Raw genomic sequence first — 22,364 nt, 5'->3', positions numbered from 1 at the left:
ATGAAAGTTATGTTTTGTTTTTAAGCTTTTAAGTTATTAAAGCTTTTTTTTTTTTTTTTTTTTTTTTTAATAAAGTCTTTGACCTGCTTTGACTATAATTGATTGTAGTGGCCACAAATGTTGGCAATAACAGTGTAAATGGATTGGGGTGTGTGGGCAGAGATGAACATTTCAGGCAGTGGAGGGCTGCTCAGAAAGAGGTTAAAAAATCTAATGGATAAAATGGACCAACAGCCATTCTCACTGGGGAATTGCATGTGCTGCAGCCAGCCTGACTGGGGAATTTAGTTGTCTGTTCCTTGGTAGATGCATGCTTACTTCAGGGTGCCTAGACTTTCTCAGTGGAAAGACTGAAACAGTGCATGTTCATATGGGAGAACATCTGGGGCAATGAACTTTGCAGTAAAAGCATGATTGCAGTACAAACTAAGATTTTTATTCTCGCATTAGTGTCTGCATTCAGTTATGTGTGTGTGTGTGTGTGCGTGTGCGTATTGAATTTTTTGTCAAATATTCTTGCTTATATAAGTCTCTCATGTCTAACCACCTCTCTCTCCCTCTCTCTCTGTATTTCTTTTCATTTTCCTGTCACCCTGTATCTCCCCTATACTCCTCTGTCCCTGTCCGACTTCTTCCCTCTTTCTTTACTCCTGTGTCTCTCTCCCTCTTCCCCCTCTCCTCCCTCTCTCTTTACCCTCCCCCGTCTCTGCTTGCCCCAGCAGTGGCGGGCAGGCAGGCGGCATGACTGAGGAGAAATGTCCGCAGCTGGTCGATTACTTCGTGGTGGCTGGGCTGGCCGGGAGGTCGGCCCCCCTGGACGAGGAGGGGCAGCAGAGGGGGGGCCGGGCGGTGGAGCCGGTGACGGACCTGGCGGTGATCGCCCGGGGGCTGGGGGAGGAGGTGCCGGAGGGCTTCACCTGCATCGAGAAGACCCAGGGGGGCCACCCGGCGGAGCTGAGCGCCGGGTTCATCAACAACCCCCACATGTTCCTCTGCTACAGGAGGGGCCACGACAAGGCCCCCATCCTGGACCTGGGGTGAGACTTCCCCCGGCCCGCAGCCGCCGTCACACGGGCCCCACGATGGAGCGAAGCTAGCCCGTTAATGCCCAGTGCGATGTGGTGACATCAGCAGTGCAGGGTTCCAGCTGTCCTTGAAATTCAGAAATCCAAATTTTGAAAAACTCAAATCAGGGCCTTAAACAGTACAGTAATCGCGCACTCACCGTTTCAGCCTGGCTTCGCATACCGGGATGGGTGGAGTAGTTCTGTCACTTTCATTTGCACGAAGCAATGTGAAACTATTGAGCCCTTGAATTATGGGAATGGGACCTGTCATGCATTTGAAATGCACGCTACGCAGCACATTGTGGACGCAGTCTGCATAATTGCTTTGGCATAGAAAGAACATGGGTACTGTGCTTTTGTGCATTTACTCCTGCTCGGTAATGTCGGGTCTTGACTGATTTTAATTCCTGCTGTAAAGGACGTCTAACATGGCCCGTATAAGGATCTTCCATAGTTTATGTGTCCCTTCTGTATCTGCATAAATAGGGTGAGAAAAGTACACTACAAAGGAATGTAAAGACTTGTGTATTATAATTCAAATATGTGCAGGTATCTGTCAATTTAAAATGCCCAAATCGGCAAAAAAAACATTGCTCTATAAAATACATTTATAAACAGGTTAAGTGCTGAAGATGTTTTGCCAATTTAAACTATTCCAGGTGCCTTGTTTAAACATTCTGAGCGCTTCAGTGGTTAATTGATTTCTCTCCCGTTTAGCAAATAATTTTTTGGAATAAGTAAGGATGTCTTAGTTTGCAGAATTTATTGCCTGCTGATTAAATCAGCTCTTATGCTGATTTGCTGGTGTGTAATGTATTTGATAACCAAGGTAATTGAGTAACCGCCCGAATCATTAACAGCAGATTGACAGTTTGTGTGTGTGTGCTTGAGTGTGTGTGTATGTGTGTGTGTGTGTGTGCATGTATGTAATAGCCACACGACCGTGCATTTTCCTCATGATAAGGTCACTGTAACTGAATTGATTGGTGTCTGATTAATTGGCCTTATTTAGCCATGCCTGATGGGCAGCCCTCAGATGGATTAGCTGTATTACACGGGATTATGCAAACGCAGCGTGATCATGTGACCTCCCGCTGCTTCCCCCCCCCCCCCAGGGTGCTGTACGAGGGCAGGGAGCCGGCCAAGCCCAGCTGGCAGGTGATCGAGACCACGCCCTACAGCCGCTCGGCCAATCTGAGCTCCGGGGGGCCGGCCACGCACCGCACCTTCCTGACGTACCGGCGCGCCCCCGACTCGCAGGCCCTCAACACGCTGGGCATCACCGACATCTCGCTGCTCCTGCCCAGCAAGGGAGAGACCGCGCCCCACACCTTCTGCAGAGTGGACAAGAACCTCAACACCGGCATGGTGAGACCCCGGGCCAGGCTGAGGGCTCTCCAGGGCCTCAGGCCCTGTGCCCTTTGCACACGCCTGGTGCGGTCGGATTTCACACGCCTGCTCATGCATCTACACGTGCTGCGTACTTTCATGTACGAATGCTTGCGTTGATGAGCAGTTATTTAAGAAGTCATTTTAATTGCATTTGCAGTCATCCATGGAGCTTAACTGAGGGTGAATCTGATTCACGTTAATGGTTGTTATTACGGATTATTAGGATATAAAGTTGCATTTTGTGGACAGAATATCTATGTGGATGCTTCAGATAACCTATGATTCTGTGCTACGGTAATGTGAGCTTTTGGCACACGTACGCACTTTCATTTTGAACCGCATTTGCGTTGTGGTAAACTAGAAAGTGTTGACGGGGGGTCAGCAATTAGCAGGCGTTGCTCACAGAAATGACTAAATACAAAAAGTCTTCATGGGCCGTGCAAATGAAGTCAACGTATGAGAGACTCTGCATTCTCAGTCAGAAGCTTAACTGAGGACATTGCAAACCAAATGACAAAACTCTGAATCTGATTCACACAAGTGGTGATTACTCTACTGATTTATTAATAAAAGTGAGTATTATCTAGCTTCGAAAACTACATGTGTCTACCTCCTCTTTCACGTAGTACAAAACAATTGTACATTGAGACAGGGAATTTTGGGAAACATTTAATTCCAGTGCTGTTCAAGCGCTGACTAGGAGAGGAGCACTGAAGCACTACATTTATTTGAATGAACGAAGTTAACCTTTGTGTGTCATATGGAAACGTTCATTCTGACAGGGCGTGGTTGGCCTTGCTTAACTCTCCTTATAAACAGAATAAATACCAGCAGTACTAACATCTGGCTGTATTTTCTACAACAGCCTGCTGCTCGTTGGCTAGCATACAGCACTGCTCCATTCGGCGCACATGACAAGCTGTGTGGTCACTTGACGATAGCCGCTTTGAAAAAGCTGCAGTTGCGTTGTTGCGTGTCGTTTCACTCTGTGTCTCACAGTGATCCGGAAACCTAAAAACAAAGATCAACCTTCCATTCAAGGCCACGCTGTCCTGTCTTCATATTCATCCTTTCACTTTCCCTTTTCATCATCACATGCCTTTTCTTTATATAACTGGCTAACCAGTGTGCTCTGTGCTGGTGTCGCAACACCCTCAGAGTTTTATCTGAAGCTGAAGCTGAAGCTTTTGACTTCAGCTGGTTATTTATGGTCTTAAACAGTTACAGTTACAAAGAAGCGTTTCTTTCTGCCCGTATTAACATTACTTTCCATGTCGGCGCAGTAACTGTGTATGTTGTTGTGACTGGGAGTGTAACAGATGAAATATGTTACCAGCTAAAGAAGCATTATTCTGTAACAGCACTTGTTAAGAAAAGAGTTTTTGACCTTTCGTCTGTTTAGGCGTGATCTCCGTCTGTTTTGTCCGCAGTGGGGTCCCGCTCTATACCTGTGCTATAAGAGAGCTGTGGCCAAAGCTAACGCCCTTGTGTACGAGGCTGGTGAGTGTCCGCTCTCTGTCCTGTGACCTTTTAACCAGTTCTGTCACAGTGATGCAATACCACTTTGGTGTCTCTTGATGGCGAAATGCTGAGTCAGCTTTTTAAAGTAGAAAGCACTTGTAATTTGAGGGTGCGTTAGTAAATTCAAATTCAGAATGTTCTAATACTAAAAACATTTTAAAAATATGCAAATCTTGATCTAAAATGTCTCAAATTCCAGAGCTCCCAGCTACTATTCCAGTCTGAGAATTTGAGATTGGTTGATTAAGGAAGTTGGGGGATTTATCTGGTTAGCATACCAATGACTGTTTTGGAAGAACAATTACTTTTTGGAGAGTATCAATGTAAATCTTAATTTTAAACAAGTATTCAGGCGAATCCACGCCTTTTTTATATGTAGTCAAATGTATGTGAAGCCTGATGTATGACTCTGTGCCCCGGTCTGTGGCTTACGTTCTCACGTGTCTGAGCGCACAGGCCTGATCAGCCGCTATCCTGAGGCAGACCTGGAGTCCTTCCCCCTGCCCGACTCCGTGCCCGTCTTCTGCCTCCCGATGGGCGTCACTGTGGAGAGCTGGCCCCTCAACACCAAGTACCAGCTGCCCGTTTTCTCCACCTTCGTCCTCACCTCCGCCTGCGGAGACAAGGTATGCCCAGCAGGGCTGCTTCGAGCACGCTGCCTAAACGATGAGTTGCACATGTATAAAAGCGTCAGGAGAGCATCAGATGCTGTCTTTGAGGATGGTGCTTTCATGCTTTATTAACTGTCCTGATAAGCATCTTGTTTGGCCAGTTCTTCTTGCCTGACTTGCCTGAAGTGGCTGTCTTCAGGGTGATTTGAGGTCGCTGTCCAAAGATCACTTCCTATGCCAAACTTCCTTTCAGTGCAGATGATTCCTTCCTGCCGTGTTAACAGGTCTCATTGTGTGGTCTCAGCTGAATATTTAAGGAAAGAGATGTGTGAATTGCAGTGTGTGTCTGCGTTCGATGGCTTTTGTTATTTGTACTTGGGTTGAAGATCTGCTAATTCCTCTACTGCATTAAATGATGTAGCCTATTTGAAATGTCCTGACAAAGACATACATTTACATGTCTTCTTCCTGCTGACTAAGACGCAGTAGAAGGATTGTATTGCTGTATGTTTAGTAGCTGTAATATCCACTGTTCTGTGTGAGTCTATATCCAGCAGACAGGTTTTACAGTTAAAATGAGATTGGGTTAATTTGAGGAAGGGAAATTACTTTTTCTTCTGAGCCAAATCGGTATGCAGGTTCTTTTCTGATTCATTCTTACTTCCTCAAAGTTGCCTGCTCAACAGAAATGTAACCCGTAACGCAGTCTGAAATTCTTTGCTCTCCGTGTGTCGGATTTGACGCCTCCTGACCCCTCCCAGGTGTACGGAGCTGCTATCCAGTTCTACGAGGCTTTTCCCCGGGAGGGGCTTTCGGAGCGGCAGAGCGTGCGCCTGGGCCTGGTGAGCGTGGTGGACCGGCGGCCCATCACTAACCGCTCGGTGCAGGTGAAGAAGAGCATCTGCGTGCTCTCGCACTGGCCCTTCTTCACCGTCTTCCAGAAGTTTCTCACCTTCGTCTACCGCTACTCCATTTCCGGCCCCCACGTGCTGCCCCTGGAAAAGTGAGCTTCTGCCCTCTTCAGCTCCATGTTCAGGAAGTGACACATACTGTACATTAGGAACGGCTTACTGCATCCTCACTCTCAACTCTGAATGTGCTGATTACAACCATACTGTGAAGTTCTAGTTGAAGACCCTATTGCTGTTAGTCGTTATTGCATCTATATAGTTGGAGTTTTGAGTTTGACCAGTACAAATTAGCTCTTTTCGTTCAAGGAATTTATATATTTAATGCGTCTTTGAGAAGAAGCATTTCGGTACTATCGATGGCCAAATTAGTCTTAATTCTGTCAAAAATAGAACAATTCGGTATCACTTTGGTTTATCTTCTTATATCTTATAATTGGATATAAGACCATACTATCACTTTGTTTGACTGGTTACATTTTAGTACAGTACTTTTTTTGCAGAGAGGAAGCATGAAGGGGACACAAAATGATGTGCTGATGGGGTGTCTCTTCGCTGCACACTGAGTGAATCGCTGCTTAAAATAGCAAAAAGCAGCATGTTGCGAGCTAATTGAAATTCATTTGGCTCGCTTGAATCCTAGGTCTTTCAAGCCAAGGCAAGAACTAGGTTTCATTTCTGAGAACAGTTTTATTGATTTGATATAAAGCTGAAGTTTGTTTCTGGATGGCAATACAGTTTCGTTCGACAACCCTTATTAGTGATTTGGTAGTAGTGTATAATTTTTAAACTTTTCAGACTGAACAAATAAAATACTTGGTTAAATATTGTCAGGGAGCTCACTCAAAGAGAGCTGTTTTGGTGGCACATCGGAGTGTGTAGAAAGCTGTACAGCGTTGGCAGTGTCGCCTACATAATGCCAGTGGGTGTCTTGCGTGCCAGTGGGTGATTGGCGTCTCTATGCCCCTGCTTTTAGGCACATCTCCAGCTTCATGCACAACGTCCCTTTCCCTTCCCCACAACGTCCTCGTATCCTGGTGCAGGTAAGCTGCTGCCCCGCAGCACGACGTGCTGCTCTGTAGTAGGATGTCTTAGCAGTGCTTCTGTGGTTCCAGTGTAATAGCTGGGTGTTTTTTTTGTGGTAGGTCATCCGCATGCACACGTTCATTTTAAGCAGTCGTCGCTTCCCCTTTCAGTATTTCAGTTCCAGAAGAGCCGTGCGTTCTTAACGAGGACTCCACTTTCTCCGCAGGTGTAGCTTTTGTTGCTGTGCAGGCGGTGATGATGATGATGTCACTGTTAAAACTGCCACTGGTTAGTGTGGCTAAACTTTGGAATGGGTAAATCACCTAGACTACTGAAGTGCCTGGAAACCCAATCACGCAAATATTGATATGACATTAATTTTTAACCGTCCAGATTTGCAATCAACCAGTGTTGAAAAGGTGCATGTATCGGTGTCTGATGAGCGGGAGAAGCAAATCGGTGCATGGGTGAAGTTTTGATTTGTTCGCGGGACGTGATTGTCATTAATTAAAGGTCCCTCTGTTTTTGGTGTGTGGGAGTTTTAACGTGTTCGCTGACTGCGCTTTTCTTTCCAGCTCTCTCCCTACGACAACCTTCTTCTGTGCCAGCCTGTTTCCTCCCCTTTGCCCCTCAGGTAAAAACCCACTGCAAGCACATGCCGCTCTCTCTTTCACTGTTTGTGCTTGAGCTCTCTCTTAACGCCCTGCGTTTGTATCTCTTGCCATTCCCGGTACTACTCGGGCCGTGGCAGGATGTGTGGCCTGGGTGACCTTTGACCCCATATTTAAAGTTTTAAAAAAGCTCTGTATATTCTATGGTGTTCTCTAGATGTCTGAATCCCCCCCCCCCCCCCCTAGTTCGCTGTGTGTTGAGCGTATCGGTTTTGGCGTGCCCGCGCGTGACCCCCCCCCCTCCCGTGCCCCTTGTCGTTGCCCACAGCGGCGCCAGCTTCGTGAAGCTGCTGCAGAACCTGGGGCCGGAGAACGCCTGCGCCCTCCTGCTGCCGGTGCTGACGGAGAACAAGCTGCTCCTGCACTCGCTGCGTCCCGACGTGCTCACCTCCGTCAGCGAGGCGCTGCTCTCCGTGAGTCCCGCTCTCCTTCCGCCGCAGACAGGAAGTGATGAATGTGCCCGTCCAGTCCGGGCCTGATTGCAGTGCTTAGACATCAGCGCTCGCAGTGCATTTAGGTTTTCTTTGTTAAGCTGCACAAAAGTGACCGTTTCTCTGGTTGATGTTCTTTCTGTGTCATTGTGGTAGAGAATTACAGTCAGTTTAAACTCCGTTAGATCTCATAAAATTTTCCAGTGAGATTTAATTTCCAACTGAACGAAAGGCCGCGTGAAGTTTGCAGACATTTTGCAAGGTAAAAGTTCAGGCCTCTCTTTGGTGACTCTCCCTCTCCCTCCCGCTGCAGATGACGTTCCCGCTGAGATGGCAGTGCCCGTACATCCCCCTGTGCCCTCTGCGGCTGGCCGACGTGCTGTGTGCCCCGATGCCCTTCATCGTGGGCGTGCACTCCAGCTACTTCGACCTGTACGACCCGCCCCCGGACGTGGTTTGTGTGGACCTGGACACCAACACCATCTTCCAGTGAGTCCCCGCAGTGCCAGGGTTGCCTGTGTGCAGAGTCCCTGCTGGAGTCCTCTGTCTGTCACATTCTCTTGTGTAATTGAGTGTGCAGTTGTCAATTGCGTTACCCACAGAATTAAACTCTTCTGCAGTCTGTTCTTATTAACCTCTTTGGATGCGTTTTGCGTTTTGCTTTGTAAGTTGTTTTTGAGTGTCTACTCAATGAAAGTAGTTTGGACAGTTTTGGCAGAGCTTCAGTTATTCCACTTTCAGAATTGGTAATTGTGTCTACATTCCAGCTCATCGCTGGCATCCTTGAGCTGCGAAACTCTGGATTTGTCTGGTTTTGTGGCAGTAGTCAGTTAGAATTAGGAGGACATGACATGGCGGTTTGAGGGAAGTTCCAGCATCTTTATGTTCCGCTTCAGGTCAGAGGATAAGAAGCCGCTGTCGTGGAAGTCTCTACCAAGGAAGCACGGCAAGACCCTGCTCAACTCCCTCACTAACCTGCATAAGACGCTGGAGAAGAGTGAGTCTCTGTGTCTGTCTGTCTGTCTGCCTGCAGGATGTTCTTAAAGAGATTTCCTACAACCAAAAAAAGCCAGAAAATGTTCACTTTACCCCAAAATAAACTCAGTGAATCATGTTATTTTCCCATTGTAAATTTACATGCTAGTTATACAGAGCCCTGGACTTATAAAGCTGCTACTAGGATTTGTGGGTTTTATTACATTGAATCATTGTGGCACTATGGTTGCATAATTATCTGTCCATCTGTTCAGGTCATTTGGTAGGTAACCATACTGAATTCTTAGATTGTTTGTGCAAATAAGATGTATCATGTGTTTTTAGTGCACAGTATTCCTTAATTGCAGAAAGAAAAGGGGCGTGAAGCAATGTTTTCTTTGAGTAAGAAGCCTTTTTTAAAGAAGGCCAGTAAACCTTGCTGCTTAGAATAGGCCTTTTCTAGCTAGCTTCATAGTGTTTTTGAAAAAGGAAAAAACAGCTTTCCAACTGGGTTTCAACCATGCACAGGTTTCACTCAGAATAGTAAAAAAAAAAAATTTTGCTTATTTGATAGCAATCATATCCTGTCAGAGATATGTTGAAACGGATGTATTGCATGTGCAGGAAACCATGACACGAAAGCTCTGTACGTAATGTCATACTGCTTATAATTACACAGGACACTGCCATGCCTGGTTGAAATGAGTGACAGATTGTGATGATGCAGATGGCAGTTACAGCTTGTATCCACCCTGGTTTTATTGCCTTATCCTCTCTGCTCCAGTTACTTGCCGTATGAGAAATATTTATGCTCTCTTTGTGTCTCAGTTGCTCTGTCATCTTAAAAGAGATGCTAAAAATCTGTTTTATTGATGTTATTTTCTTTTCAACTGCTTTGCTGTCGATCCTCTGAACATCTCCCTCCCCCTCTGCTTCTTCTTCTCCACTCCTTTCTTTTCTCTCCCTCATCCATGTCCCTTTCTCCCTTCTCTGCTTTCTCCGTCATTCGTGTCACCTCGCTTCCATGTCCCTGTCTCCCTTCTCTGCTTTCTCCCTGTCTCCCTTCTCTCCTTTCTCCCTGTCTCTCTCTCTTCTCTCCTTTCTCCCTGTCTCTCTCTCTTCTCTCCTTTCTCCCTGTCTCTCCTCTTCGGCCTGCTCCCCCAGTCTACACTCCGGGGCAGGAAGAGGCCACGCTGGAGTTCCTGCTCACAGACTATGACCTGATATACGGGCGTCAGAAGCAGCTGGAGCTGGAGATCCAGGAGGCCTTCCTGCGCTTCATGAGCTGCCTGCTGCGTGGATACAGGGCCTACCTGCTGCCCATCACCCAGGCCCCTTCTGAGAGGACCACCGACTGCAGCTCGCTTTTCAACCTGCAGGGTGTGTGTGTGTGTGCGCGTCCGTCTGTGTTTATCTGTGTATGTGTCTGCGTATCTGTGTACGCATGGATGTCATGGATGTACATGTGTGTGTTTTTTTTGTTTTTTTTGTGTGTGTTGGGTGTATATGAGTGTCTTGTACTGTGTGGCGCTCTGCTATTTTGAAGTTCTGCACCTCTGAGTTTGCCACTGTAAAACTGTATTCTCATACAGGGTTTTTAAATGGTCAGTGTTAGAGCTCCCAAACAGCGCCTCTGTTTGAGACACGCTTTCTTGCTGACTGGGACCAAAAGTCCCACAGGGTGGCACTCTGGGACCGAGGGTTTCCGTTGTCGTCATTTCCCCCACTTCATCGCACAAGCGCGATTCTGGTCTAGCGGAGTGCTGGTGACGTGCCGTCCTCCAGAGAGGACAGCTGCTCGACTGCACAGTGAAAGAAGCAGTCAGCTGACCCCACGCGTTCCAGAGGGTGTGACCGTTTGGGTGTTATGCAAAGAGCGAATACTGCGGTTGCTGCTGAGGGTGACGTCGTCTTTTTTTTTCTTTTCTTTTTTTGCAGGGTTCCTGAAGTCGCGGGACCGCACCCAGCAGAAGTTCTACACCCAGCTGACCCGCACCCAGATGTTCACTCAGTTCATCGAGGAGTGCTCCTTCGTCAGCGACAGGCACACCTGCCTGGAGTTCTTCGACGAGTGCGTCCAGAAGGTGCGGATGACATCATTAGCAGGCCGCATCATCACTGCGTATAGGGGTTTTTTTGTTTTTTTTTTTTTCGGGATCACGAGCTGTTCTACTTTGTGCAGTGCTGATGGAGCATTATTGCACTCACAGCCTCAAAATACAGCTTGCGTTCAATTATGTGATTCATTTGTGTTTCCCCTCAATGTGATCTGTAAACTTCATTTCTGTGAATACATGGTGGCAGTGTTTCCGCTGGTAAGGTTTTGCCATGGCATGGCGCCACGGCAAAATCCTTGCCGCCACACCATAACAAAAAAATAATAATTAAAATAAAATAAAAAATTATAAAATAAAAAATTATATATATACTGTATATGGCCTATATATTAAATTCATAAATTTAAAATGTTAAACTTTCTAAATATTTCTGCCTAAATGCGCTTTCAAAACCATACTGTCGCGTCCACATATTTATTTTCAAAAAGAGCCTAGTCCGCGCGCTCCGTGCTTGCTCCTTTCTGAGGTGGTCGGATGACTTGCAGCGCGCGAAGGTCGCACGGTCTGTCAAAAGCGTCACTTTTTTTTCTTCAGCGACCGAAAGACTACGAAAAGGCGGGTAGCGATGCTTCAAACATTACAAAAATACCATAGTGTTAACCAGTGTTTGAACTGGACCAAAATACGTGCCGGTACCTACTCCTCAAAATACATACCAGTGTTTCCTGTGGATTTGATCTCTTGGTGTTCTGGTGGGTGTCTGAAGGGGAGGGGGGGGGGGGGGAGGGTGTAGCAAAGGCGAAAAAGTTTAAGACAATAAGAAAATATAACCTCTTGAGACTTCTTAAAGGGTTTTTTTTTTTAAATATCTAAATCTATCTTTTAGCTCTGACAAGCTCTTGATACAGGGAATAGCAGTTTGCAAGAGCTAAAAAGTAGTTTTAGATGTACTTTAAAACCATAAAAGGTTTGTTAACCCTTGTATTGTTTGTAAATATTAAAGAAAAATAGGCCTGTATTTTGAGTTATGGTGGGGTGAGAACAATTAAAAGAGCACATTGTCCATCTAGAACAGTGGTGTCAAACTCGTTGCCATGGAGGGCCGTGTGTATGCAGGTTTTCCGTGTGTATGCCTTTGCTAGACCCCCCCCCCCCTTCAGACACCCACCACCACACCAATAGGTCACTTCCACAGGAAACACTGCATGGTGGTCTTTCAGCATGTTTTGCCATGCAGAGTAGGTTCTGTTTCCCGTCCTCTCCTCTCTCCTCTCCTTCCTCCATGTTCTGTCTCCCGCACTCACAGTCTCCCTCTGTTCCTCCTTGTCTGGCGGTGCGTGTGGGAGCAGGTGGACGTGGAGAAACCGGAGGAGGTGCGGCTGGTGGACCTGGATGAGACCCACAGCGGGGAGCACACGGTCTTCATCATGCCCCCAGAGGAGCCGCAGGAGGCCGACGGCTCAGAGTGCCCTGCTCTGTACAGGTGCCTCATTTTGGGAAATTTTACTTCCAGCACCATGTAAAGAAAATGGTGTCTGTGCTGGCAACTTTCTTTTGAAAGAGTATGTTGACTCTTCCTCAAGGTTGTGTTGCACTCCCTTTGACTTTAACTGACGCTTAACTAACGTCCTTATGTACTCCAGCCTTCATTTAAATAAGCCTGTGACAATCCAGGATGCCTGAATCAATTACCTATCTGTCAGCATTCAACACTCCTCTGCAGGAGCCATAAGCTACTTTCCCTTCTGCCTTCATGCTCATTGATGGATGAATGTGAGTCATTGATCTTGGAGCCCGGGATTGACTGACTGTGTCTGTGTTTGTTTAGCTACGAGACCTTCCCACCCCTACAGCCAGAGCTGTTCGACCGGCCGCAGGACCAGCTGCGTGCTCCAGCCAAAGGCAGCGCCCCCAGTAGCCCCGCCCCACGACGCACCAAACAGGTACAGACTCCTCCCCCACCAGGGTCCCAGGGGACATTGAAGGCCTGCCGAGTTGACAAAATCTCTATTAGATCTAACCAAATATATTATATTTCCAGTATATTTTCTTTAGTGGTACACTTTTTATCTCAATTGACTATTTTCTGAATTTTTGGTAGTGAATTTATTTAGTCAACCTGGCACTTGAAGTCATTTTCACATCCAAGAAAAAAGCACAAGTAATTCTGGTCTTCTGACACATTTAAATAATTTGCTCAATCTGTGTACTTTTCCTGCTCAGCCCAGGCAAAGTGCCAAATCATTAGTCATTAAATCATATAGAATTTATTTTACCATGCATCGTTGTACATTTCGAGCTTCCTCCAAGAAAAATAGTCCTAAAAGCCAACCGCAACGACCACAAACATTCTAGCTTACAACATTTTTGTGTCAGTCACACTGTTTATTTAAATTAAATTGGAAATTTCCATGTTTTGTTCTGCGCCATGTGAAATGGAGCGTTTTTTTTGTGGTTTTGATGGCCAGATTTGTGTCTCTGCTGTTTGTGTTGCATGGTCTGCATCTACATTTAAATTTTTAGCTTTTATCCCATGGTAACATTGTTTAGCGACACGGGAGTGCATTCTAACAGAACTACTTGGCTACATAGAGAGTGGATGGGTCCACCGTAGTATTGAGCCTTTCCAATGGGAGTAGACTGAAGACAGATAGGGCTCACTATACAGTGAGAGGAAGTTTTCTTGTATGTATTTATATACCGAACAAATGCTCTTTTGCTTTTGCATGGTCCAGACGTGTGCCTTATTTATTTAGAACCTTATATCTTCAGTTCAATTGAGCATCTACTTGATGGACAATTTCTGCAAACTTCATGCAGTTTATAGAACACATTTGTCTTCAGTTTAGTTTTTCCTGCTTAATTCTAAATAAGTACATTATTATGTCTGGATTTTTTCCAGACGTTGATGTACTTTGGATTTAAATGGTTCAGAGTACTGTATGTACCTAGCAGTTCCAGACTTTCAGAAATTCAGGTCATCCTGGCACTTTTTTTCTCATTGCTCACTCTCACAGAAACCTGTCATTACTACAGATTGTTATACCTCAGGCTGTACTCTTTGTTCTAAGTGTGAAATTAGAAATCTAATAAAGGTAGCTGGGTAGGTACTACAGATAAATGATCTTAAAGACTTGTAGTATAATTTGAGGAAATTGGAGAAGTAAAATGGCTTAGTTTGGTCATCAGACACATCTGAACTTCAGAGGGTGATGTGCTTTAAAAAAATTGAAGCTGTGTTTGTATATGAAAGCTGAAGTTTAACTCCGATAGTATCATTACCAGCATTGTAAAGTATTTTCTCGTCATCGTACTAATCCTGGCTTTCTTAGGTCTGTCTATAGTGTGGCCCGATTGCCTCTGCTGACCGCTCTTTCCTCAACAGGAGATCAAGCTGGCACAGAGGCGGGCGCAGAAGTACAGCTCAGTGCCGGACATGTGGTCCAAGTGCCTGCTGGGGCACTGCTACGGGCTGTGGTTCATCTACCTGCCCACCTTCGTGCGGGCGGAGAGCGCCAAGGTGCGGGCGCTGCAGACGGCCTACGAGGTCCTGAAGCACATGGAGACCCGCAAGGTGGTGCTGCCCGACGAGGTGAGGGCGCCGTCTCGGCAGGGCCGTCCCGTCTCGTCGGTGGCCACACAAACAATGGTGTTCCCCGGCAAAGCTCAGAAGTGCACAGCGTCGCCTCCACTAGGTGGAGCCAGTTTCTTCCCGACTGTAGATGCATCGCACACATCTGATTGATGTTATAGTGATGTGGGTACCATAGGCCAAAATAACACGCGTCAAATCCTGGCTTTAAACCGCAAAGAACGTGTGTGTTAAACAACAGAAATGCCTTATGACAATTATTGAGTTTCTGTGTGTGTGTGTGTGTGTGTGTGTGTGTGTGCATCTTTGTTTTTATGGGTCTAGCTAGTTAATTATTTGTTGCACGCACACATACATACACATACACACACACACACACGTTCGCTCTCTCGCTCCCTCTCCCACTCCCAGTTCTTTTTTGTATTCTTTGTTTTTCTGTGATTTAGTCCCCTTATTCACAGTAATGCAGTCATTGGATATTGTCTGTACAGCTCCTGTGGAGCGGGAGTGGTAACTGCCTTATTAAATACCTGTGCTAAAGAGGGGCCCTGTAATTATTCTACCTAAGTTTGCTCTCAGCATCGTATAGGGCATGTTCTTATATACCAGCAGAGTGCAGTATTGCTAAAGGACGTGGGCTTGTTACCAGAAGGATATAGGAATGAGTGTTGTACCTTCCTGTTGTATCTATGAATATTGCTGTGTGCCTGGGATAGGTTTGCTGCAGAATGTCCTTGCCTACACTGGGAGGCGGCAGGAATGTGAATGCCTCTCATCCGCTCACCTTCCACATTCTGAGCACTCGCGGACGAGGCATTTGAATGCAGGATGCGTGTTTGAAAAACGCTCTCGTTTGTGCGGGCAGGTGTGCTACCGGATACTGATGCAGCTGTGTGGTCAGTATGGGCAGCCGGTGCTGGCTGTTCGGGTTCTGCTGGAGATGAAGAAAGCCGGCATCACGCCCAATACCATCACTTATGGGTACTACAATAAGGTCAGTTACCATGGAAAAGCAGCGTCCTCAATGCGCCCCATTACGGCAAGCTTCAGTCTTCGGTCGGTAACGGGCACCGTTTCCCTGCTGTCAGACTAAGCTGCTGTTTGTCACCTAACCTGCAGGCTGTGCTAGAGAGCAAGTGGCCCTCCACTAATCAGGGTGGCCGTCTACGCTGGGCCAAGCTTCGAAATGTGTTAATGGGCGTGGCACAGTTCAGACAGCCAATTAAACGGAGGCAGAAGAGTGGATCGGTTGTATCACGACCAGGTATGGTTGAAGCTGAGTGGGTTAGATGTTGGCTCCATTTCATTAAAGTGTTTGATGCACAAGTGTTTTACAATTATAACAGCATATGCAGAATTGTTTTGTATCAACTGAGCATGTGTACTGTGCTTGGTATGGCACAGATGTCGTCAGTGAGCGCCCTCCGATGGCACGCCCCCACTCCAGTCTGGTTCGCCAGTCTAGCTGGAGTGGGTTGAGTGAAGGCTCCAGCCACGAATCCCTGACCAGCCTTCTTGTGAAGAGCAACAGTCTGAACAGCATGCAATCATCAACTGACAGTGAGTGGTGTAATGCTGAAAATGTCTACATCATCCTTGTATTTTTATAAAGGTTTTAAGAAAAATAGTAACAGTCTTGAATAATTCTGTTTCAGAAATAGTTGTTCAGTGTAGAGGCAGTTGAACAAAGGACATAACTGTGAAATAGTTATGCAATGCATTTTTTCATACATTTTAAACCGCTCGTGTACATTCTTTAATGTCCCAAGCAGGGCCTCTGAATCAGTAAACCAAGCACATTCTTACAAATTCTTTTGCTGTTTGAGTTTGGGGAATTAAACATTTTTGGAAATGTAAGTCATCTCCCCTGAGCTTACTCTGGCCTTGTCCTGTGGATGCTAAGTGTGCTCAGAGAGAGAGAAATGCTGAAGGAACAAAAATTCCCCAATGGCCAAGCTGTAAGTGTTTCAGAAATCGATTGCTTGACCGGGCCAGATAAACAAATGAGCCATCAGAGGCCCACAAAAGCCATTACTCAGCTTTAACCTGTAAAAATGCAGCAGACCTTCAACTCTCCTAAACACAGAGGCGCTGTGCGGAGTGTGTTCAACAAGATGTTCTGCTCTGGATTACCATGTTTCATTTGAGCCGAGAAAAGGAATCAAGCTAGATTTTTAAAATAACTCCATTTTAGGTTTTAAAAAAAAAAATTTTTTATTATAAAGTAAACTAAACTGTTCTATTTCAGAAGCACCCAGCTAATTGCCAAAACTGCATCAACAACACAGAAAAATATAACTCCCTGCTAAAAATGCAATTGGCTTTCAAATGAGCACAAAGCATGAAATAACAACAGCAGTTACTTCAGTCAACCTGCATGCTCAACACCAGAACGGGCTGCTGTCTGCCTATATGTCATTACATGCTGTCTGCTGTGGCACTCAGACATAATTTAAAGCATCCTTAGTGGAGAGCGCCTTTAATAAAAGACAGTTTTTCCCCTTACAGAGTCTAAGGTATCCAAGAAGGGCCTGATCCACTGTGCGGGCACAGACGACGCCGCTGCTCGCAAGCCCCCTGCTGGCCCACGCGACACTGCCACTTTACCCCTGCTGCCCCCTGCTGGCGGCATGGTGCGGCGCAGCGAGGTGTGCCTCTCCACCTTCTACAAGGACTGCGCGGAGACGGCCGACTCTGAGCCCGACTGCGTCTGCGAGCCCGGGGAGAGGGATAGCAGGTGAGGGGCGGGGTGGGCTGGGGGGTCTGAGGAGCTGTAGATGAAGCTCGGGGTCCAGGCTTAGTCCACAGGAAGCAGTGGTGTGCCCCGCAGTTAAACCTGCGTGAAGACTGATGCGTGCTGTTCCGATCTCCTTTCAGCCCCGTCGGCAGGGCCGCCGCCCCCAGGGAGACGCTGGGCCGGAAGGCGGTGGACGAGAACTGCAACAACGTGGCGTCGCCCAGCCGGGGGCTGGCGGGGAAGCTGCAGCAGCTGCTCACGCCCACGCGCCACCGCTCCTCGGTCCGACGGGCCGCCAGCGTGGAGGACCGGCGCTCGGCGGGCGGGAGCGTGCCAGCGAGACGCGTGTCTGAGCAGCGCCAGTCCCGCAAAGTGGCGGAGAGCCTGCTGAAGGCCAGGGAGCGCCTCTATAACGCCACCTCTGAGGTGGGCCCCCCCCTGCTGGCTGCGTCTGGAATGGCAGTAGCGTGCCCTGATTGGCTGTGTGTGTAGAGAGAGCGAAACAAGAGCGAGGAGTTGAGCTGTATTGAATAATTCTTTGAAAGTGATGCGGTTGATTATTTACTAATGGTTACATTTATGTTTTGTGGCCAGAAATTTGTTTAAAAAAATAACTTGTGCTGTAAAATGATACTATTCGAAAAAAGAGTAGGGGGTTCCCCGGTGTCCTGGCTAAAATCTCAGATCTGGCTCTCGCAAAAACTTGCCACCTAATCATCCCCTGATTTAATTGGCTAAAAAATGTTCTGTTCCTCCAGTGGAGCTGCTCAGTGGCCAGCAACAGAGGATTGTGGTTGTACTGGGCAGCTCCCAGGTGTGAATGTGTATGAGTGTGAAGCAGGGCGTTCCTGCAAAAGAGCATCCGTGCTCAGCGAACCTGCCCTGGGTAAATACAGGTTAAATAAATAAATATTAGTGAATGATTAAAGGTGACAGCACCATCACTGTGTCAAATTGCAGTGAGAGTGCAGATGTCGTTTTTTTCTTTAATTTTAATACTGAGGTCATTGTAATGTTTTCCACTCAAATAGTCAGTTTGGTATGTCTGTGTAAGCGTGGCCTGAAAATATGAGCGTTTCCTTTGTCACCTCTCCCAAAGCTCTTACCCTGTACTTAATTTCGTGTCGTTTTTGTCCCCCTCTCCCTAGAGTTCCCTCTCAACCAGCAGCGACATCGACACTGCTAATTTAACCTTTCAGCTCAGAAAGTCCTGGGATTCCACCCAGGAAGGAGCCGGGCTTGAGGTGATTTGCTGTTGTTATTTTTTAATATCCAGCTCTGAGACGCGGCCGTCCGCGGAGCGGGGCCCCTGCGGTGGGACGGGGTTCCCACGGGGCGCAGAGCGCCGGTGGCAGCCGTGGGAAAAGTTTGTTTTTCCCGGGCCGGGAGCGGACGGCTAGGAGGGGAGAGAGCTGGGTACTGCGGCGCTGCTGGAGCCCTGCTGTGGAATCTGTGTCCCAGGAGACTCGGCCCAGTAGTCGCAGACGCGCCATAAATGTGCTCTGCTGGGGGCGGGGGCGGGGGCGGGGTGCGGGTGTGAGGATGGGGGTGTGAGGATGGGGGTGGGGGCGCGTGGGTGGGGATGAAACGGCACAATGTACGGCTCTCCCGCACAGTCTTACTTGTCAGCAGTTGCTATGTGCAGAAAGCTGTAGACGTATGAAACGAAGGCGTTCTCCGAAGTGCGCTGTGTTGTGTAGGTTGTGTTGTCGGGCCTCAGTGTGACAGTGCTGTGGGACTTGTGTGCTGGGGCTTGTGGCTGACTGTCATTGGCTGTGACGCTCGTGCTCAGGTGGTGATGTCCAGCTGCTCCCTCTGCCGGAGCTGCAACTCGCTGGTGTACGACGAGGAGATCATGGCCGGCTGGACCTCCGACGACTCCAACCTCAACTCCACCTGTCCGTTCTGCTCCGCCACCTTCGTGCCCCTTCTGAACGCCGAGATCTGTGACCTGGGGCCCGTCTGCAGGTGTGTGAGCCGAATCCCAGGGCACCGCCCTCCCACCCGTCTGCAGCCTTAGGACTGAGGCCCTGTCGGTGCCCGCGGGCTTTCCTTCTGCACAGTAAACGGGCACCTTTTCAGCATGGAAAAGGCTGTTGCCTTACTGGAACTTGTTTAACATTCAGCTGCGTTCTGAAAGGATCATTGATCCAAAGCTTATAAATATTTGCGCAGGTCAGAGCGGGCTTTTCCCCCCGAGGCTGATAATCTGTAAAGTTCACAGCACCTGCTCCAACACAAATTAGCAAAGCAAACATGAGCCGTGCTATTAGCCAAACAGCGACAGGTTCCCGTGTTAAATAAAGACAGACTCTCAACATTGTGTGTTCGCAGCTTGGAGCGCAACAACTGGAACCTGGAGGATGGGCCAGAGGCTGGCACGGTGCCACCCGGTGGACAGGAGGGGTTCCTGCGGCACCTCCATAATGGTGTGAGCGAGGACTCCAGCTCAGAGACCAGCGGCTATTCAGAGAACAGCAGCACCACCCTGGTACACTGTTTATTTAACTATGACTGCCTACGCACTCCATATGCTGCCACCTGTCACTTACCTGTGTATTTGTTTTTTTCCATTATGATTCTATTTTGTTGTCAAACAGGGCAAACATATGAAGGGCAACATAGAAGGCAAAACGTTCATAAGACAGTGTACAATATGAAATACAAATAGTTACATGTAGCTAATACAATATAAATTGTAATTTATTAAATAATTATGAGCTCTTTCTTGCATACAGTATGCCTTGAACATAAAGACTTCTTCCTTTTGTGAGCACTGGCCTTGGTTTTTATGCACAGAAGCAACCTTTTGTTTATATGGACAGTTTTTATTATGAATGAGAGTAAATGTGGTAGAATGTCTGTGCACTATGGCACAAGTGAGTGTACCGTTGTGCATGCTCATGCAGTGTCATACCCGCATGTGTACCCGGTTAGCTCTGTGCGCTAGCTGCCTGGCTGTATGAACGCAGCGTGCTCATTAGCGTACCGGCCGGCTCTGCGCGCAGGGCTCTTCGGTCGGCGGGCCGCCCCTGGTGACGGTGGCCTACCTGAGCCCGCTGGTGCTGCGCAAGGAGCTGGAGAGCCTGCTGGAGAACGAGGGGGAGGCCGTGCTCTCGCAGGGCCTGCTGCTCGACAGCCACTCCATCATCTTCTGGAACCTGGTCTGGTACTTCCAGCGTCTGGGCCTGCCCAGCAACCTGCTGCAGCTCATCCGCTCCTCGCAGCTGGCCTCCCAGCTCTCTCAGGTGACCCCACCGCACCTGTGTCAGAGGTCAGAGAGTAAAAGCCCTGCCATGTGTTTCTTCCACCCATGAACTCAGCCAGCTGATTTAATTGATTGGTTCTCCCTGATGGTTGAAGAATTGTGCTAATTAGCAAATCCAGGTGATCATTTGGGGAGGACTTTTAATTTCTGAAGCTGGATTTTCCACCTCTGGTCTGTGTACGTGTTCACTCATGTCTTCGTTATTTCAGGGGAGTTTTCTGTTAACTTACGTGTTCCCTTTATGTCTCCTCAGGGGCAGGAGAACTCAGCAGTGAGGGTGCGGTTGCTGTGGGACACTCTGACCCCCGATACAGACCACTGGCCACCCCTCTACATCCTCTGGAGGATACACAGTAAAATCCTACTCTTCCCATGCCTGTATAAAACACAGTGGTCCCAAGTAATTTCATTCTGTCTGGAATAATTAGCTTGACAGATGGAATTTTGGAGGGCAGCGATTAGTTGTAATGCTGTTCTTAGCTTGAAGTACTGGAATCTGTTTGATGAGAACTGTCTGTATGAATTGACACTTGGAGACTTTGCTGCTCCTGTACTGTGATTGTGTGTTATCTCAGTGTCTTTCCCTCTTTGTTTCCTCCTGTCTGTGTCCCTGTCAGGCGGGGTGCCCATGCGTAACCACTGCTGGAGGAGACACAACCACCCCTTCACCCTGGCCTTCCTCGAGGAAGTGCTGCGCTGGGTCGGCATGAATGAGGTTCACAAGGCCATCACTCTCTTCCTGGACACCGTCGCTAAGCAAACCGCCACTCCTCGGATACAAAGGTGAGGGATGGAAATGACTGGAGGTACGGCACATGTACGTAGCCGCTATTAAGCATACGGAGTTCAGTGTGTAAACCTGGGGAGAGTGTGAAGGCTCTGCATCATTAAGAGGGAACGTGCTGTACAGACATTTTTTTGTGGATGTTTGTCAAAATCCAGTCCCATCTATAGAACTGAGAAATGATTTCTGAAGAACATTTAGGGGTCGATCCACTGAGAAAAAATACAGAGTGCAGTTGGTGCCGTTTATTGCACAACAGCTGTGATGGCTATACACGCCATTTTAACAACTGATTCATTAGAGCATTCATGCATATCAAGTAACTGTGCAATCATGTCCAAATAGATAGCAAGCGCGGTTCACAAGTACAGCTATCTGACACATTTTTGGTTACAGAATATTACATTTCGGCTGTCAGATCAGCCTTCATAAGTTATTTGAGCAAGGGTGCATAAAGCTTCAGATTCTCTGCTGCCTTGTCTCTCTATGGTTGTTGTGTCAATTATCTCCAAATGCGCAAAGAAATTAGAAGGCTGCTTTTCCCTGCACCTGTTTTTGATTCAAGAACATTCCTTGGAAACGTGCCTGTCATTTACAAGATTCATTTTCATTTGGCTCACAGATAATGGTTCAGGAATAATAATGACTTAAAAGGGAACATTGAACAAAATTGACCTCTTCAATGTTTCTGAACGGCTTATAGAATCAAATCATTTTGAATGAAATTATTTTTGTTCAAGTAACATGGTTATTGGAGTGGTCTATATATTATGTCCTGATGAAAAATTTTGTCATTTTAGCACTGAAATTGTGGTAGATAGCACAGTTTAAATATGCATGGGCCAGGCAGTGTCCCTATTTTAATGGTAGTGCAGTTGCTGGCCCTTTGTAAAAACTGAAGTTGCTTTGTGAATCAAAATTTGTTCCTGGTACTTTTGATGGATTAATGGACGCAAAGGCATTGCGGTCCTTTCCTGGATTCCCCCTTAATGAAGTTCTGCTGGTGCACCACTGCGTTTGACCTGAGTCTGACCTGTTTGTCTGCAGGAGTCTGTACAGAGAGATCCTCTTCCTCACACTGGCTGCTATGGGCAAGGATCATGTCGGTAAGCAGGCTTTCCCTCTGGTCACGTCTATGCAAACCCACAACACCACCTGGATGACTGAGATTCAGTGTCCACACGCAGATTTTCTTCCTGCATTTTCTTGTTTTTTTTTGCTCACCTACCGCCAGGAATGGCTGGCGTCTGTGTGAACGGCTGGCCCTTCCGTGTAGAGCCCTCAGTGGCATCATAAGCAGGGCGGCGTTACCCGGGAGCCCCAG

General features: G+C 47.4%; 1 protein-coding gene across 3 annotated transcripts in view; it reads left to right on the top strand.

Annotated features, from left to right (window-relative positions):
- The window catches only part of LOC118208030 (DENN domain-containing protein 4B-like), a 38,582-nt gene that overhangs the window by 12,612 nt on the left and 3,606 nt on the right, over positions 1–22,364 (top strand). For 2 of the 3 annotated variants that reach the window (XM_035382298.1, XM_035382312.1), the window contains exons 2-28: positions 723–1,037; positions 2,183–2,435; positions 3,890–3,959; positions 4,437–4,606; positions 5,353–5,594; positions 6,476–6,542; positions 7,101–7,159; positions 7,465–7,609; positions 7,941–8,116; positions 8,524–8,624; positions 9,767–9,982; positions 10,541–10,686; positions 12,009–12,142; positions 12,488–12,602; positions 14,045–14,251; positions 15,117–15,245; positions 15,371–15,515; positions 15,656–15,811; positions 16,760–16,988; positions 17,129–17,414; positions 18,137–18,232; positions 18,781–18,956; positions 19,323–19,479; positions 19,997–20,236; positions 20,510–20,609; positions 20,874–21,039; positions 22,088–22,146. In XM_035382298.1, coding sequence (XP_035238189.1) covers positions 742–1,037; positions 2,183–2,435; positions 3,890–3,959; positions 4,437–4,606; positions 5,353–5,594; positions 6,476–6,542; positions 7,101–7,159; positions 7,465–7,609; positions 7,941–8,116; positions 8,524–8,624; positions 9,767–9,982; positions 10,541–10,686; positions 12,009–12,142; positions 12,488–12,602; positions 14,045–14,251; positions 15,117–15,245; positions 15,371–15,515; positions 15,656–15,811; positions 16,760–16,988; positions 17,129–17,414; positions 18,137–18,232; positions 18,781–18,956; positions 19,323–19,479; positions 19,997–20,236; positions 20,510–20,609; positions 20,874–21,039; positions 22,088–22,146 — 4,336 coding nt within the window. In that variant the 5' untranslated portion in view covers positions 723–741. Of the gene's footprint in view, positions 1–719; positions 1,038–2,182; positions 2,436–3,889; positions 3,960–4,436; positions 4,607–5,352; positions 5,595–6,475; positions 6,543–7,100; positions 7,160–7,464; positions 7,610–7,940; positions 8,117–8,523; positions 8,625–9,766; positions 9,983–10,540; positions 10,687–12,008; positions 12,143–12,487; positions 12,603–14,044; positions 14,252–15,116; positions 15,246–15,370; positions 15,516–15,655; positions 15,812–16,759; positions 16,989–17,128; positions 17,415–18,136; positions 18,233–18,780; positions 18,957–19,322; positions 19,480–19,996; positions 20,237–20,509; positions 20,610–20,873; positions 21,040–22,087; positions 22,147–22,364 lie in introns of all 3 variants that reach the window. The other variant, XM_035382304.1, reaches the window with a different exon arrangement.

The sequence above is a fragment of the Anguilla anguilla genome, chromosome 1, assembly GCF_013347855.1.
Source record: "Anguilla anguilla isolate fAngAng1 chromosome 1, fAngAng1.pri, whole genome shotgun sequence".
Lineage (NCBI taxonomy): Eukaryota > Metazoa > Chordata > Actinopteri > Anguilliformes > Anguillidae > Anguilla > Anguilla anguilla.
Note: the sequence above shows the minus strand (reverse complement) of the source record. Positions and strands in the feature narration are given on the sequence as shown.